This window comes from Myotis yumanensis, unplaced genomic scaffold (assembly GCF_028538775.1).
Source record: "Myotis yumanensis isolate MYYU_CA2020_CCGP unplaced genomic scaffold, mMyoYum1.0.hap1 SCAF_5, whole genome shotgun sequence".
Lineage (NCBI taxonomy): Eukaryota > Metazoa > Chordata > Mammalia > Chiroptera > Vespertilionidae > Myotis > Myotis yumanensis.
The window spans coordinates 80,766,854-80,781,874 of NW_027223756.1; the positions used below are offsets into that span (position 1 = coordinate 80,766,854).

Below are 15,021 nucleotides of genomic sequence, written 5' to 3' on the forward strand. Positions count from 1 at the left end.
AAAAATAGAGTAGCCCTAGGCAGTTTGGCTCAGTAGATAAGAGTGTTGGCCTGAGGACCAAAGGGACCCAGGTTCGATTTCGGTCACGGGCACGTACGTATGTACCTCAGTTGCAGGTTCCTCCCCAGCCCAGGCCCTGGTTGGAGCGCATGCAGGAGGCAACCAATCAATGTGTTTCTCTCCCTTCGCTGTTTCTGTGTTTCCCTCTCTCTTCCACTCTCTCTCTAAAAATAAATAAATAAATAAACAAACAAACAAATAAATAAATGGAAAAAGTATCCTCGGGTGAGGATTGAAAAATAAAAATTAAAAAATAGAGTGATGATAGCCCAGTGCTTCAAGATGACTTTCAATGCTTACACTTAGACAAAATACAAACTTAAACTAGAAAATGCCCAAGAGCTCCTTCTTCTACCTTTCTTGTTGCTCAAATGTGGCCTCTATGGTTGCCAATCACCCCCTGCCCTCTCCTTGTGGGGCATGATTCTTGGGAAAGGTCCTTCCTGGCTCTGAGGGGCACAGAAAGGAAGAAAAGCAGTTGATAAAAAAAAAAAATAAGTAAATAAATAACCAGACACTGATCAGGAATGTTTTCAAAGAAAGCTCTTGATATGAAGGGGGAAATGTGAAAATGCCATCTATCTCAATTTGCAGAGCAGGAAGAAAGACATTTATTCATAGTTTATTAAACAAAACAAAACAAAACAAAACAAAACAAAAACCCCAAGTGCCACCTACAGTCAATGAAAAGCTGCTGCTCTTGTGCTCCTGCAATGTGCTTTTTTTTTTTTTTTAAACCGTTAGACCAAAAACCAATAGAATAAACACTGACATTGAGTAAGAAACCAAATATGACAGCATGTTTCCTGTGTTAGTTCCCGCCTATATTTAAGCCCAGATGACATCTTTAGAAAGAAAGCCAAATCATGTCTGGACTTGCCCCTAGAACAGTGGTTCTCAACCTTGGCTGCACATTAGAATCAGGATTTTAAAAAAGATTCCCAGGTGATTCTAATGTGCAGCCAAGGTTGAGAACCGCTGCCTTAGAAGGATGGGGCACCACCTGTTTGTGTAATGAAGAGGCCTTACAGTATAGAGTTAATGCTAAGGAAAGAAAGGACCATGCAACGAAGTATATATTTTATTATAAATCATATTTAATAGTGTGTTCAAAAATCAACGGAAAAGAAAAACCTCTCCCAAAAATCCGAGTGAGGAGGTATAGCATTCAGTGGTGCACCCACTGTACCCCGAAAAAAGTCTCATCAGAATTTTGGGATGGCAGCAGAGGCAGCGTAAGGTTGGTGCAGAGGGTGTCCCCGTGGGCCAGGTACGTCAGGCGCTGGGAGGAGACAGCGCAGCTCAGGTGGAAGTTGAGACGAAGCAGGCTAACGCTGCGCGCTGCTGGGGAGCAGATGCCCACCGCCAGGATGGCCCTGCGGGACACAAGGTTCTTCACCGAGGAGGAGCAGTTGGTTAGTGTCACCTGGATGTGCAGCCTATAGATGCCATCGCGCTGGACACGCAGCTGCCCGTTGTCCAGCTGTGGTCCGTGCAGGAAGGAGCGGCCCAGTGCTGGACCCCCCTGCCAGTGCAGCCTGGGGTCCTGCCGCAGTCCTGGAGGCAGAGGGTTGGGGGTGGAAGGACGGCAGTTTAGGGAAACTGAGGGCTGTCAACTGAATGTCCAGAATTTTTATGTTGAAACCTAATCCTCAAGGTTATGGTTTTAGGAGGTGGGGCCTTTGGGAGTGATTAGGTCATGAGGGTATAGCCTTCCTGAATGGGCCCTTATTGATGGATGAATAGATTAAAACATCATATATACACATATTTACACACACACACACACACACACACATGAATATTATTATGCCATAAAAGAGAAGGAAATCCTGTCATTTGAGACAACATGGATGGACCTTGAAGGCATTATGCTAAGTAAAATGAGCCAGACAAAGACAAGTATCATATGACCTCACTTATACATGGAATCTAAAAGTAAACAAACAAACAAAAACCCAATGAACTCATAAATTGGTGGTTACCAGAGGTGGGGGTACAAAATGAAGGAAGGTAGTTAAAAGGTACAAACTTACAATTATAAAAATGTCCTGGGGCCCTAGCCGGTTTGGCTCACTGGATAGAGCATCGGCCTGGGGACTGAAGGGGTCCAGGTTCGATTCCAGTCAAGGGCATGTACCTTGGTTGTGGGCACATCCCCAGTAGGGGGTGTGCAGGAGGCAGCTGATCAATGCTTCTCTCTCATCGATGTTTCTAACTCTCTATCCCTCTCCCTTCTTCTCTGTAAAAAAAAAAAAATCAATAAAATATATATTAAAAAAATGTCCTGGGAATCTTATTACAGCATGGCAACTATGTACATATCCTATATAATAAAAGCCTAATATGCTAAGTGTCCAGTCATCTGGTCCCTCCCTCATTGGTCAATCTCCTGTGTCCCTCCCTGGACCTGATCATGCACCAGTGGGGTCCCTCAGCCTGGCCTGCACCCTCTCACAATCCAAGACCCCTCAGGTGATGCCAGAGAGCCAGTTTTGGCCCGATCCCACAGACCAGGCTGAGGGACCCCATTGGTGCATGAATTTGTGCACCGGGCCTCTAGTTTTTATATAATAATATTGTATTGTCTATTTAAAAATTGCTAAGAGAGTAGATCTTAACAGTTCTCATCACAAGAAAAACAATTGGTAACTATGTGAGGTGATGGATGTTAACTAGACTTATTGTGGTGATCATGTCACAACATATACAAATATTGCATTATTATGGTGTATACCCAGAACTAATATGTTACATGTCAATGATATCCGATCTAGACAGAGAGAGACCCCGGAGTCCCAGGTGAGGGAGGACACAGCTAATAAAATGTAAGTGTGTGGCGTGCTCTTATCATAGCCTGGACAGCAAATGGCCTGAACAAAAAGGAACAGGGGTTCCTGCACCACAAAATGAAATGAATACAGCCCTCAAAATGCTGGGGCTGGCAAGAGGAGGGTTACAGAGAGGGTGTGAGGAAACCTCCTAACAACTCCCTCGCTCATCTCCTGATCCCCCCACTTGATTTTTCTTGGAAACATCCTACATGTGCTTTCCTTGGCATGCTACATCCTTTTCCGGAGTAGAAGAAAAGGCAGGGCTTTTTTTGTCTGTTCTCTTCCTTATGGTGGCACCCAGAACAGTGCCTGGCTCACAGCAGGTGCTCAGCTGTTTGTGGAACGAAGGGAGGAATGCTAACAATGGCTATTAGTGGGTTTTAGTTGTTTTGGGCTCTCTCACGGCAGAAGATAAAATGTGAAGGACAGAGGGAAAGAGTAAGGCAGCACACACCCAGGATCACACTGCCCCGTCTCTCTCTCTTTCTCTTTCATCCTTTCGTTGTCATTCTCGTTTTTTCTTCCTCTCCCTTTCTATTTCTTATTTCTCTCTCCCCTATTTTCTTTCTTTCCCTTTCTCCTGGTGTGAATTTTTCTTCTTTCCTTCCTTCCTTCCTTCCTTCCTTCCTTCCTTTCTTTCTTTCTTTCTTTCTTTCTTTCTTTCTTTCTTTCTTTCTTTCTTTCTTCTTTCTTTCTCTCTCCCTCCCTCCCTCATTCCTTCTTTCTTCTCTCTCCCCCTTTCTTTCTCATTCTCTCTCTCTCTCCCTCTCTCTTTCTCTTTCTCTCTCTCTCTCTCTCTCTCTCTCTCACACACACACACACACACACACACGCATGCACTCACACAGAGACACACTCACACTTTACCCTGTTTACCCATTTCACCTGTGTGGTTCAGCTGGAGCTCAGCTACGTCGCACTGGAAGAAAAGAGAAAACAGGGCAATCAGAGCCCCTCTTTGCACTGCCCACCCTGCTCTGCCCCCTTTATCTCAAGGGGCTGACTTGTGAATTTTATAAAAACACACACACATACACAACCTCGTAAAGAGGAAGTAGGTTAGAATTAACCTGGAGCATCATAAATAAGCCTTTAAGAACTTGACTTTCCTGGACATAACGCTGTGCACCTACCTCTCTCCACTGCAGAGCCCCCTGCCCAGCCCCGGAGGCCATCCCTGTGGCGGGTATCCTGGGCTCTTAGGTGAACAGGTGGGGTTCCTCCTGTCCATGCCTGTCCCCCACCACAACCATCCCTTCCAGCTTTGTGAAGCCCCCAGCAGCATCTGAGTCAGCCTGCTGGGGAACACCGAAGCCAGTCATTCACTGTCTGCAACAGGTCCCATGTACCTTTCCCAGCTGCAGCCAACCACCGTGGGATCCCCACACGGGATTTACCTCCCGCAGGACCAGCGGGAGCCCTGTCGGCCTTACCTCCCTGCTCCAGGCTCTACCTCCTGTTGTCTCTTCCCAACCAGATTTCTTTTCCTGGCTGATTTGAGCCATCATTCTGGCTCTTTCTTTTTGTTATTGGTAATCTTTCTGTCAGTCTGCTCTCCAGCTGGTCCCCCCCCCCCTCCCCCGCCTCTGATTCTTCTCCGGGTTAGCAATCTACCCTCCACACCCCGCTAAGCCAAGCCGGTGGCCACCCGGAGGTCCCCAAAGTGACTGATGCGAATCTCTTTCATTCTCGATTTACCTCAGGTGGCTGGAGCAGCTGCTGCTGTGCCGGGAGCCAGCAGCATAGGACGCAGAAGATTACCAGACCGAGAAAAGACAGGGGTAAAATCACCCGCAGAACAGGCGCCACGAGCAGGTGGCGCAGCCGGCGGGCACAGCCTTCCTCCGCCATCTCCATGGTGGCTTCCGCCTGTGCAGGCGCCTCGCTCAGGGTGGAAATGAACTTCAGCGCCGGTAGCTCAGTGGCCCGAGCCTATTATGATTTGCCCAGGACTCACCACGCCCCACTGCGGGAAAGCCCCAGCCAAGGGGCAGGACTTGTGCTCTCCCAAGTGCAGGGAACTTCCTGTGGCTTCTAAAGGCCCCTCGGACCAGGGAGTTGCCTGTTTTCCATCTTCCCATGCTCACTCTCCATGCTCACCTTCCACTCATTCAACAACCCTCCATTGGAGTATCTACTACAGACCAGATTCAGTGCTGGGCACTGGGGCACAGCAAGCACCCAGATGGTGAGAGTAGAGGAGGGGTTCCCCAAACAGCCACGTGTTCCTCTCCATCTTTCCAGCCTCCCTGGCAAGTAGTGGGGCCACACCTGATGGGACCCTATGGCTCAATAGGAACCAATAAGAACAGTGGTTCTCAACCTTCTCGCCCTTTAAATACAGTTCCTCATGTTGTGACCCAACCATAAAATTATTTTCGTTGCTACTTCATAACTGTAATGTTGCTACTGTTTTGAATAGTAATGTAAATATCTGATATGCAGGATGGTCTTAGGCGACCCCTGTGAAAGGGTCGTTCGACCGCCGAAGGGGTCGCGACCCACAGGTTGAGAACCACTGGAGTAGAAGGAGATGAATTGTCCCTTCCTGTCTTATAAACACCCCACATTGCCCTTCAGTTCCCTCTTCCCCTTGGTCCTTGGAGTCCACCTGTTTTTTTTTTTTTGTTTGTTTGTTTTTAAAATATATTTTTTTATTGATTTTTTACAGAGAGGAAGGGAGAGGGATAGAGAGTTAGAAACATCGATGAGAGAGAAACATCGATCAGCTGCCTCCTGCACACCGCCCACTGGGGATGTCCCCGCAACCAAGGTACATGCCCTTGACCGGAATCGAACCTGGGACCTTTCAGTCCGCAGGCCAATGCTCTATCCACTGAGCCAAACTGGTCAGGGTGAGTCCACCTGTTTTTGTTGTTAATCCTCACCCGAGGATATATTAAATTTTTTTTTTTAATTGGTTTCAGAGAGGAAGGGAGAGGGAGAGAGAGATAGAAACATCAATGATGAGAGAGAATCACTGATTGGCTGCCTCCTGCACGCCCCCTACTAGGAATCATATGCCCTGACCGGGAATCGAACTGTGACCTCCTGGTTCATAGGTTGATGCTCAATCACTGAGCCACACCGGCTGGGCATCAAGGATTTTTTTTCTATTAATTTTTATAGAGTGGAAAGGAAGGAGGGAAAGAGGGAGGGAAAGAGGCAGAGTGTGAGTGTGTGTGTGTGTGTGTGTGTGTGTGTGAGAGAGAGAGAGAGAGAGAGAGAGAGAGAAACATTGATGTGAGACACATTATTGCCTCCCAAATGCACTGCAGGCAGATGGAGCCTGCAACCCAGGTACATGCCCTTGACCAGGAATTGAACCTTTGGTGTGTGGGTCAACATTCTAACCACTGAGAAACACTGGCCAGGAAAAGTCAACCTGTTTTTGATGGCTGTAGTGTGTTGAATAGTGTCTGCCTCCTCCAATTTGTGTCTTTCCAGAACCTTGGTGTGTGATTTCATTGGGCAGTGCGGTGTTTGCAGGTGTAATTAGGCCAAGATGAGGTCATAATGCATTAGGGTGGGTCCTAAATCCAATGATTGGTGTCTTTATAGGAAAAGGAGAGGATACACTGAGACAGAGGCAGATGGCCATCTGACATCGAGGCAGAGATTGGAGAGATGCATCTACAAGTCAAGGAATGCCAAGGATTGCCTCTGCCAACAGAAGCTAAAAATAGAGCCACGATCAGCCAAGACTGATTTCCTTAAGATTTACCAGAACATAACTTAGAAATTAAGCCACGAAGAAGTGGTTAATATCCCTTAGAAAAACAAAACAAATATGGGCAGCCAGGTTATAAAAAGCAATGCAAATGCATTGGAACACAGTCTCATTCTTATTCAGAGAATTGAAAAGAGAATTGGAGGCTGAGATTTGAAATGGATCCATTTGGAGGCACAGTTTGGGGAAATCAATCAAGATACCAAAATATACATAACCTTCCACCCAGCAATTTTACTGTAAGTTTATTTTATCAGTGCACTTGCATGTTGTCACAAACACAGATGTCACAACATAAACATTCAATAGGGTGTAATCTGTAGTAACAAAGGCGGGGAAAAACCCCCCCCGAATCATTTGTTAGTCAAGATGAAAGCTCTGGCCAAACACCTAACAGGTGTCTCCTTTTATGACACATTTGACAAGAACCACAGCCTGGGTTTTCCCAGTTTTGTATGATAGGGTCGATGCCCCTGGGCTGCTCCATCGATCGATAATTCTCTACACCGTGTAGTTCTGTGAAGGGTGGAGGTTCTGAAAGCAGAACTGGCTGAGCCCTCTGTTCAAGAGGCTGCAGAGAAGGGATGAAGTGACCTTTTCTCTCCCTGGTCAACGACATCCCTTCACTGTCCCTTCACTACTTCTGAGAAGTCAGAGATGTCCGGGGACAGTGCAGGGGAGGGAACTGAAGGGAGAATCCCTGGGAAGCTATCTGAACACAGGAAGTGAGATCACTTTCCTCCGGAGGGAAGCCTCAAGCCCATAGGGCTTATTTTTGGCTGCCTTTCGCTCTGCCCAAGGGCCACTCAGAACCATTCACACCCACCCACGCTCCTGAGAAGTGAGAATAGCTTGGAGGTGCCAACTTGGCGCTCCTTCATGCCTCCTTTGCTGTGAATATTCCCACTGGCCAGAGAGCTATGCCCCTTGGTATTCTCTTTTGCAGGGTTCTCAACCGGAAGGAGATAAAGACCCCTTAGCTACAGCCCCTCTCCCTTAACTAATATCATGCCTCCCACTTCTTGGATTTCAGCCAGGAGAGGGGGCATCTGAACACCCCGTTTTAGCACCAATTTCCCCTACCTCATTTCTATCTCCTCTCTAGGACTGGAAGAATTTGGATTTTCCCCATTTTTCCAGGGTAAGGACTTGTATGACTCAGAGGCCAAAAGATTAAATTCTAAAGCCAGCCAACCTGGCATGGTGAGGTGAGTGACACTCAGGTGCAAAAGCAAGGGGGCACCCCAAAACTCAGTAATCAAGTAAAATAATATTCTAGTGTAATATTTTTATTTATTATTTATCCTCACCCAAGGATATTTTTCCATTGATTTTTAGGGAAAGTGAAAGAGAGGAAAAGACAGAGAAAAACATCGATGTGAGAGAAACATTGATTGGTTGCCACCTGCAGGAGCCCTGACCAGGGACCAAGAGAGGGAGGAGCCTGCAACCAAAGTACCTGCTCCTGAATGGAATCAAACTCGGGATCCTTTGGTCCACAGGCCAAGCTCTATCCACTGAGAAAAACCAGCTAAGACTAGTGTAATATTTTAAAAAGTCGATAAATTATTGCCCAAAAATGTGCAGGATGAGCAAAATATCAAAATGGTTTTTATGGGGTTTCTTTTTTTTTTTAACTGATTTTTTTCTTGTGATGAGAACATTTAAGATCTACTCTCTTAGTAACTTTCAAATATACAATATAGTGTTATCAACTATAGTCACTGTGCTGTGCATTACCTCCCATGATCTATTTAATTTACAGCTGGAAGTTTGTACCTTTTGACCACCTTGACCCAAAATGTTTAAAGAATGGATCTGACCTTGCACTTGCATTGCTCACATTGCTTTCTTTACCCTAATCCTGAACCTGGAGCCTAAATTTGAATTCTGGCTCCATCACTTATCAGATGTATGACCTTGGATAAGTTACTTAACCTCAGTTCCCTGGAGGTAATAATGTTAATTATCTCATAGAATTGCTATAAAAATTAAAAAAGTTAATATTTAGCCCTGGCCAGTGTGTTTCAGTAGTTAGAGCACCAGCCTGTGCATCAAAGGGTCTTGGGTTTGATTCCTGGTTAACAGCATCTATGTGGGTTGCAGGTTCAATCCCCAGTCCTAGTGGGGGCAGTCTCTCTCTCTCGCTCTCTTTCCCTCTTCCTTCCTCCCTCTCTCTAAAAATCAGTGGAAAAGGCCTATCTCAAAAAACAAGAAAAACTGGTAATAAATTATCTAACCCTACAACTTAAAGAGTTATAAAGAGAGCAACAAGAAAAGCCCAGAGAAAGCAGATGGAAGGAAATAATAAAGATCAGAGTGGAAATAAACAACATAAAGATCAAAACAACAATAACAACAACAAAAACACAAAACAAAACAACAAAATAAAAGCAATACAAAAGATCAATAGAACCAAGGGTTGGTTCTTTGAAAGGATAGACAAGAGTGATGAACCTTTAGCCAGGCTCACCAAGAAACAAAGAGAGAGGACCCAAATAAACAAAATCAGAAATGAAAGAGGTGACGTAACAATCAACCCCACAGACATACAAAGGATTGTAAAAAAAATACTATGAACAACTGTACTCCAATAAACTGGACAACCTAGACAAAATGTACATATTTCTAGGAAAATACAATCTTCCAAAACTCAATCATGAAGAATAAAAAAACCTGAATAGGCTGATAACTACCAAGGAAATTGAAGCAGTAATAAAAAAAACTTCCAGCAAACAAAAGCCCTGATTTGAACGACTTCACAGGGGAGTTTTACCAAGTAGTCAAAGCAGAACTAAAACCTATCCTCCTCAGACTATTCCAAAAAATACAAGAGGAAGGCACACATCCAAGCTCTTTCTATGAAGCCAGCATTACCCTAATCTCAAAACCAGAAAAAGACACATTCAATATTATATTAGTTCCTGGTGTACAGCATAGTGGTTAGACATTTATATAACTTACAAAGTGATCGCCCCAATAAGTGTAGTACCCATCTGACACCACACACAGTTATTACAATATTATTGACTATATTTCTTGTGCCAAACTTTAAATCCCTGTGGCTATTTTGTAGCTGCCAATTGTGCTTTTTAATCCCTTCATTTCCCCAATCCCTAGCTTCCAACCCCCTTCCCTCTGGTTACTATCAGTTTGTTCTCTTTATCTATGAGTTTGTTTGTTTATTTTGTTCTTTAGATTCCACATATAAGTAAAATCATATGGTATTTTTCTCTCTGATTTATTTCACTTAGCGTAATACCCTATAGATCCATCTATGTTGTTGTAAATGGTAAGATTCCATTCTTTTTATGGGTGAGTAATATTCTATTGCATACACACTTTAACAGCTGATATTACAATTTTGAAAATGAAATATTAGTAAGCACTCTGCCTTTATAATTATTCAAAGTGTGTGTATACATTTTTTGGGGACACCCTATGTATGTACCACATCTTCTTTATCCAGTCATCTATTGATGGACTCTTAGGTTGTTTCCATATCTTGGCTATTGTTTATGAAATGTCCTTCTTTGTTTCTCTTTTAAAAAATATTTATTTATTGAATGGAAAACTCACAGGAGAGAACCCAGATAGCCAAGGACTGAAGGTGGAGACTGCATAGAGACTGGTAGGAGGGGCGGAGGCACAAAAGGGCTGGCCAGGCATCCACAGACAGCAACTGAAATCCCGGAGAGATATCTCAGCTGTGTGTGGGGGAAAGGAGTGCTGATGGGAACTCTGGGATCTAATCTTGAAGCTGGGCTCCCCAGAAGAGAGCACCAAACTGAGGAGGATACTTACATAACATCTAGCTGTGAAAAGCAGTGGGGTGCTGTCTGCCAGGAAGTGGCAGCTGAAAGTTTGGGCACTCTCTTAAAGGGCCAACACACAAAAATTCCCTGTGGAGCCACCCACCTTGTACTCTGGCAGAGGGAGGGTGAAGTGGACTGGAGCTGTGAGAGCAGAACCCAGGACTGGGGATTTGGGGGGTGGAGATCAGAAGGCAGACACCTCAAGTTTCTTGGGATGAGTCATGCCCTCACACAGTGGAGGACATTTTTCCCACATAGATATCTGCCTTGCCTGGGGGAGAAGACAGTTGACACATCCTATTGGAAAACACCTTGCCCTGAGGCCACTTAAGAGATTAAAAGTAGCAATTAGCCTCCAGGCAGAGGCAACAGCCCCATGCTGTTGAAAAAACTCTCAAAACACCTGAGGATGATTGCCTAGGGGCAATTCAAATCAGAATCTTATTAGTCTGTAAAAAGAGACAGTCTCTGGAAGCTTTGAGTCTTTGCCTGATCCAATTAGTCAGAAACAGCCTTTAACACTGTCCTGCACTACAGATTGAGAGGTATAGAGGATCTACCTAAAACATAGTCACAAACCCAAACAGAAAACTCAAACGAGGAAACAAAGAAACAACCCCCAAATAAAAGAAGTAGCAAATTCTTGAGAAGAAGAGATAAATGAAACAGAGATAAGAAATGTATCTGAAACAGAGTTCAGAGTAATGATGTTAAAAATGCTCAAAAGTATGAAAAAATATATAGTAACTATGAAAAAAGAACAGTCTGAGATAAAGAATGACATAGCACAAATGAAGAACACATTGAAAGGAATACACAGCAGATTATGGGAAGATGAGGATAGAATCAGTGAATTAGAAGACAGAGTTAAAAATATCACTCAATTAGAGAACCAAAAAGAAAAACCAATTAAAAACCAGGAGGACAGCTTAAGGGAGCTGTGGGACAATGTGAAACGTAACAATATTAGAATAGTAGGTGTGCCAGAGGAGACAGAAAGGGAGAAAGAAATAGAGAAGGTGTTTGAAGAAATAATGGTAGAAAACTTCCCTAACCTGGTAAAGGAAAAAGTCACACAAGTAAAGGAAGCACAGAGAACCCCAAACAAGAAAAGCCTAAACAGACCCATGTCCAGACACATCATAATTAAAATGCCAAAAATTAAAGACAAAGAGAGAATTTTAAAGGCAGCAAGAGAAAAGAAAATTGTTACCTACAAAGGAGTTCCCATAATGCTGACACCTGATTTATCATCAGAAACTCTACAGGCCAGACAGGAATGGAATAAAGTACTCAAGGTAATGGAAAGCAAGGTGCTGAGACCAAGATTACTATAGCCAGCAAGGTTATCATTCAAAATAGATTGCCAAAAAAAGAGCTTCCCAGACCAAAAAAAAAGACTAAAGGAGTTAATCATCACCCAGCCAGCATTATAAGAAATGCTAAAGGGATTGCTGTAAGGGATTGCTGAGAAGAAGAAACAGAGAGAGAAACCTAGCCATACAGAATTAAAATGGGTATAAATAAGTACCTCTTAATAATAACCCTAAATGTAAATAGATTAAATGCTCCATCCAAAAGGTGTAGGGTAGCTGAATGGATACAAAAATATGACCCAACTATATGCTGTCTACAGAAGACTCACCTCAAAACAAAAGACACACACAGGATGAAAGTGAAGGGATGGGAAAAATTTTTCCATTAAAATGGAAAAGAAAAAAAAGCTGGAATAGCAATACTCATATCTGACAAATAGACTTTAAAAGCATCATGCTAAGCAAAATAAGCCAGTTGGAGAAAGGTAAATATCAACTGATCTCACTCATTTGTGGAATATAATGAACAACATAAACTGATAAACAAAAATAGAGCCAGCGTGGAAAAAAATATTGTAGAATATGATAGAAGTAATCCTGTTATTTGCATATTTTAAATATTTTCTACAACTTTTGTGATATCATACTATGTTAGTACAGTTTTGGTAACATTATTATACTTAAAATTCTCTTATTCTTGAAATATTAATGTTTATTGCATGTATTATTATACATAAGATAATTTTTCTTGAATAATTGGTGTTTATTGCATGTAACATTATCATATTTTAAATAATTTTTCTTGAAATAAAAAAAACTGAAAAAAAGAAAAAGAAAATATAAATAATTACTGATTTAGAGATAAATTTTACCAATGACTAATTAAGGTCAAAGACATTAAAGATTTAAATAAGATTTTCTAAAGCATACTTCAGAAGCATAACCTGAATAATCTGGAATATCACTGAAGACTGATAATAATGAATAAATAAAAGATAGTTTCTTCTAGCTCAAAAAATTTATTTATTAAATTGATTGGGGTGACGTTGGTCAACATGAACACATAGGTTTCAGGTGTGGGTTTCTATGTTATAAGATCTGTATGTTGCACCATGTGCCCATCACCCAAAGTCAAATTTTCTCCTGCCATCTTATATTAGGACCACCCCCTCTCCCCACCCCCTTCCCTCTGGCAACCACCATTTCTTTGTCTCTTGTTATGGGCTTTGTTTTAAAGTCTATTTTGTCTAATATAAGTATTGCTAATCCAGATTTTTTCATTTCCATTTGCATGAAATATCTTTTTCTATCCTTTTATTTTTGGTCTGTGTCATTCGATATGTAGTAGATTCTTGTGGGCAGCATATATATGGGTCTTATTTTTTCTGTTCAGTCATCTTATGTCTTTTGATTAGAGCATTTATCCATTTACATTTGAAGTAAATATTAATAATTAATATTTTATTGTTACTCATATTTTGGATTTTCCCCCCTTCTTCTTAAAGAAGTTCCCTTTAACATTTCTTGTAATACTTGTTTGGTGGCGATGAACTCTAACTTTTTCTTTTCTGGGATGACACATAGTAGCTATAGAAGTCTTTCAGATCTGAATGTCAACACATAATTAGAGTTTAAAGAATTTATAACATATTTTTTTGTTCCTGTTGCCAAACTTAGCTTTCAAGACTTTTTTTTGTGTGTCTAATGGGTTTTTATTTGTTTTTCTTATTTATTCATTTGTTGCCTTCAGTTTTATGTCCCACATATGAGTGAAATCATATAGTTCTTAACTTATTCTGCCTGACTTATTTTGTTTAACATGATATTCTCAAGGCTCATTCATGTTGTTACAAGCTTGGCAAGTCAGTAATGTGTATTTAAGACCTAGTTTCTTACATAGGCAATAAAATCTCTGATATTTCTCATAGCAATTTTTTCCCTGACATATCTCTCCAGGCAAAGGAAACAAAACAACAACAACAACAAAAAATGGGACCACATCAAACTAAAAAGCATCTGCACAGCAAAGGAAATCATCAATAAAATGAAAAGACAAAACATACTGAATGGATGAAGACATTCACCAATGATACACTCGACAAGGGCTAATATACAAAATCTGTAAAGAACTCATACATCTCAATGCCCCCAAAATGCAATCCAATTTAAAATTGGACAGAGGACCCAGACAGACTCTTCTCCAAAGAGGACACAGAGATGGCCAATAGACACAAGAAAAGATGCTCAACGTCACCAAACACCAGAGAAATGCAAATCAAAACCACAAAGAGATATCACCCCCACACCCATCAGAATGGCTATCATCAATAAATCCACAAACAACAAGTGTTGGCTAAGATGCAGAGAAAGGGAGCCCCCATGCACTGCTAGTGGGAACACAGATTGGTGCAGCCACTTTGTAAAACAGCATGAAGCGTCCTCAGAAAGTTAAAAATAGAACTGCCCCATGACCCAGCGATTCCACCTCTGGGCATATAGCTGAAGAAACCCAAAACACCAACTTGAAAGCATAAATGCGCCGCCATACTCACCGCAGCACCACTTATAACAGCTAAGGTATAGAAGTAACCTAAGTGCCCATCAATGGACAAGTGGATAAAAAAGTAGTGGTGCATTTTGTTATGGCCAAGTAATTGAATATTACTTGGCCATAACAAAATGAAATCTTACCATTTGTGGTAGCATGGATGGACCTAGAAGGCATTATGTTCAGTGAAATTAATCAGTCAGAGAAAGAAAAATACCACATGATTTCACTTATATGTGGAATCTAGAGAATGATATGAATGAACAAACAAAACAGAAATAAACTCATAGATACAGAGAATAGACTGATGGTTGCCAGAGGGAGGGTGGTTGGGTGACTGGGTGAAAGAAGTGAAGGGATTGAGAGGTACAAATTAGTGGTTACAGAATAGTTACGGAGATGTAAAGGACAGCATAGGAATCCTATATAATAAAAGCCTAATATGCAAATTGACTGAACGGCAGAACTATAGGTGGAACAACTGGTCACTATAATGTGCACTGACCACCAGGGGGCAGACGCTCAATGCAGGAGCTGCTCCCATCCCACAGGCCCCAGGCCAGCCAAGGCGGATTCCAGTGGGCGCCCCCCTCCCTGCCCCCGATCGCCCTGCCAGTTGCCCCGCAGAGGGAGGTGACCAGCGAAAGCGGTTGGGGGTGGGGGGGAGGCCAGCACCAGGCCGGCCAAGGCAGGTGCTAGTGGGGGCCCCTCAATTGCT

General features: G+C 42.5%; 1 protein-coding gene across 1 annotated transcript; it reads right to left on the reverse strand.

The window, feature by feature from the left end:
- Nucleotides 1-1,228: 1,228 nt before the first annotated feature.
- CD70 (CD70 molecule) lies at nucleotides 1,229-4,751 on the reverse strand. Its single transcript, XM_070416972.1, has 3 exons — nucleotides 4,593-4,751; nucleotides 3,780-3,813; nucleotides 1,229-1,617 (listed from the first exon to the last, which is right to left on the reverse strand). Exons 1-3 carry the CDS (start codon nucleotides 4,749-4,751, stop codon nucleotides 1,229-1,231), a joined length of 582 nt encoding a protein of 193 aa, XP_070273073.1.
- Nucleotides 4,752-15,021: the final 10,270 nt, after the last annotated feature.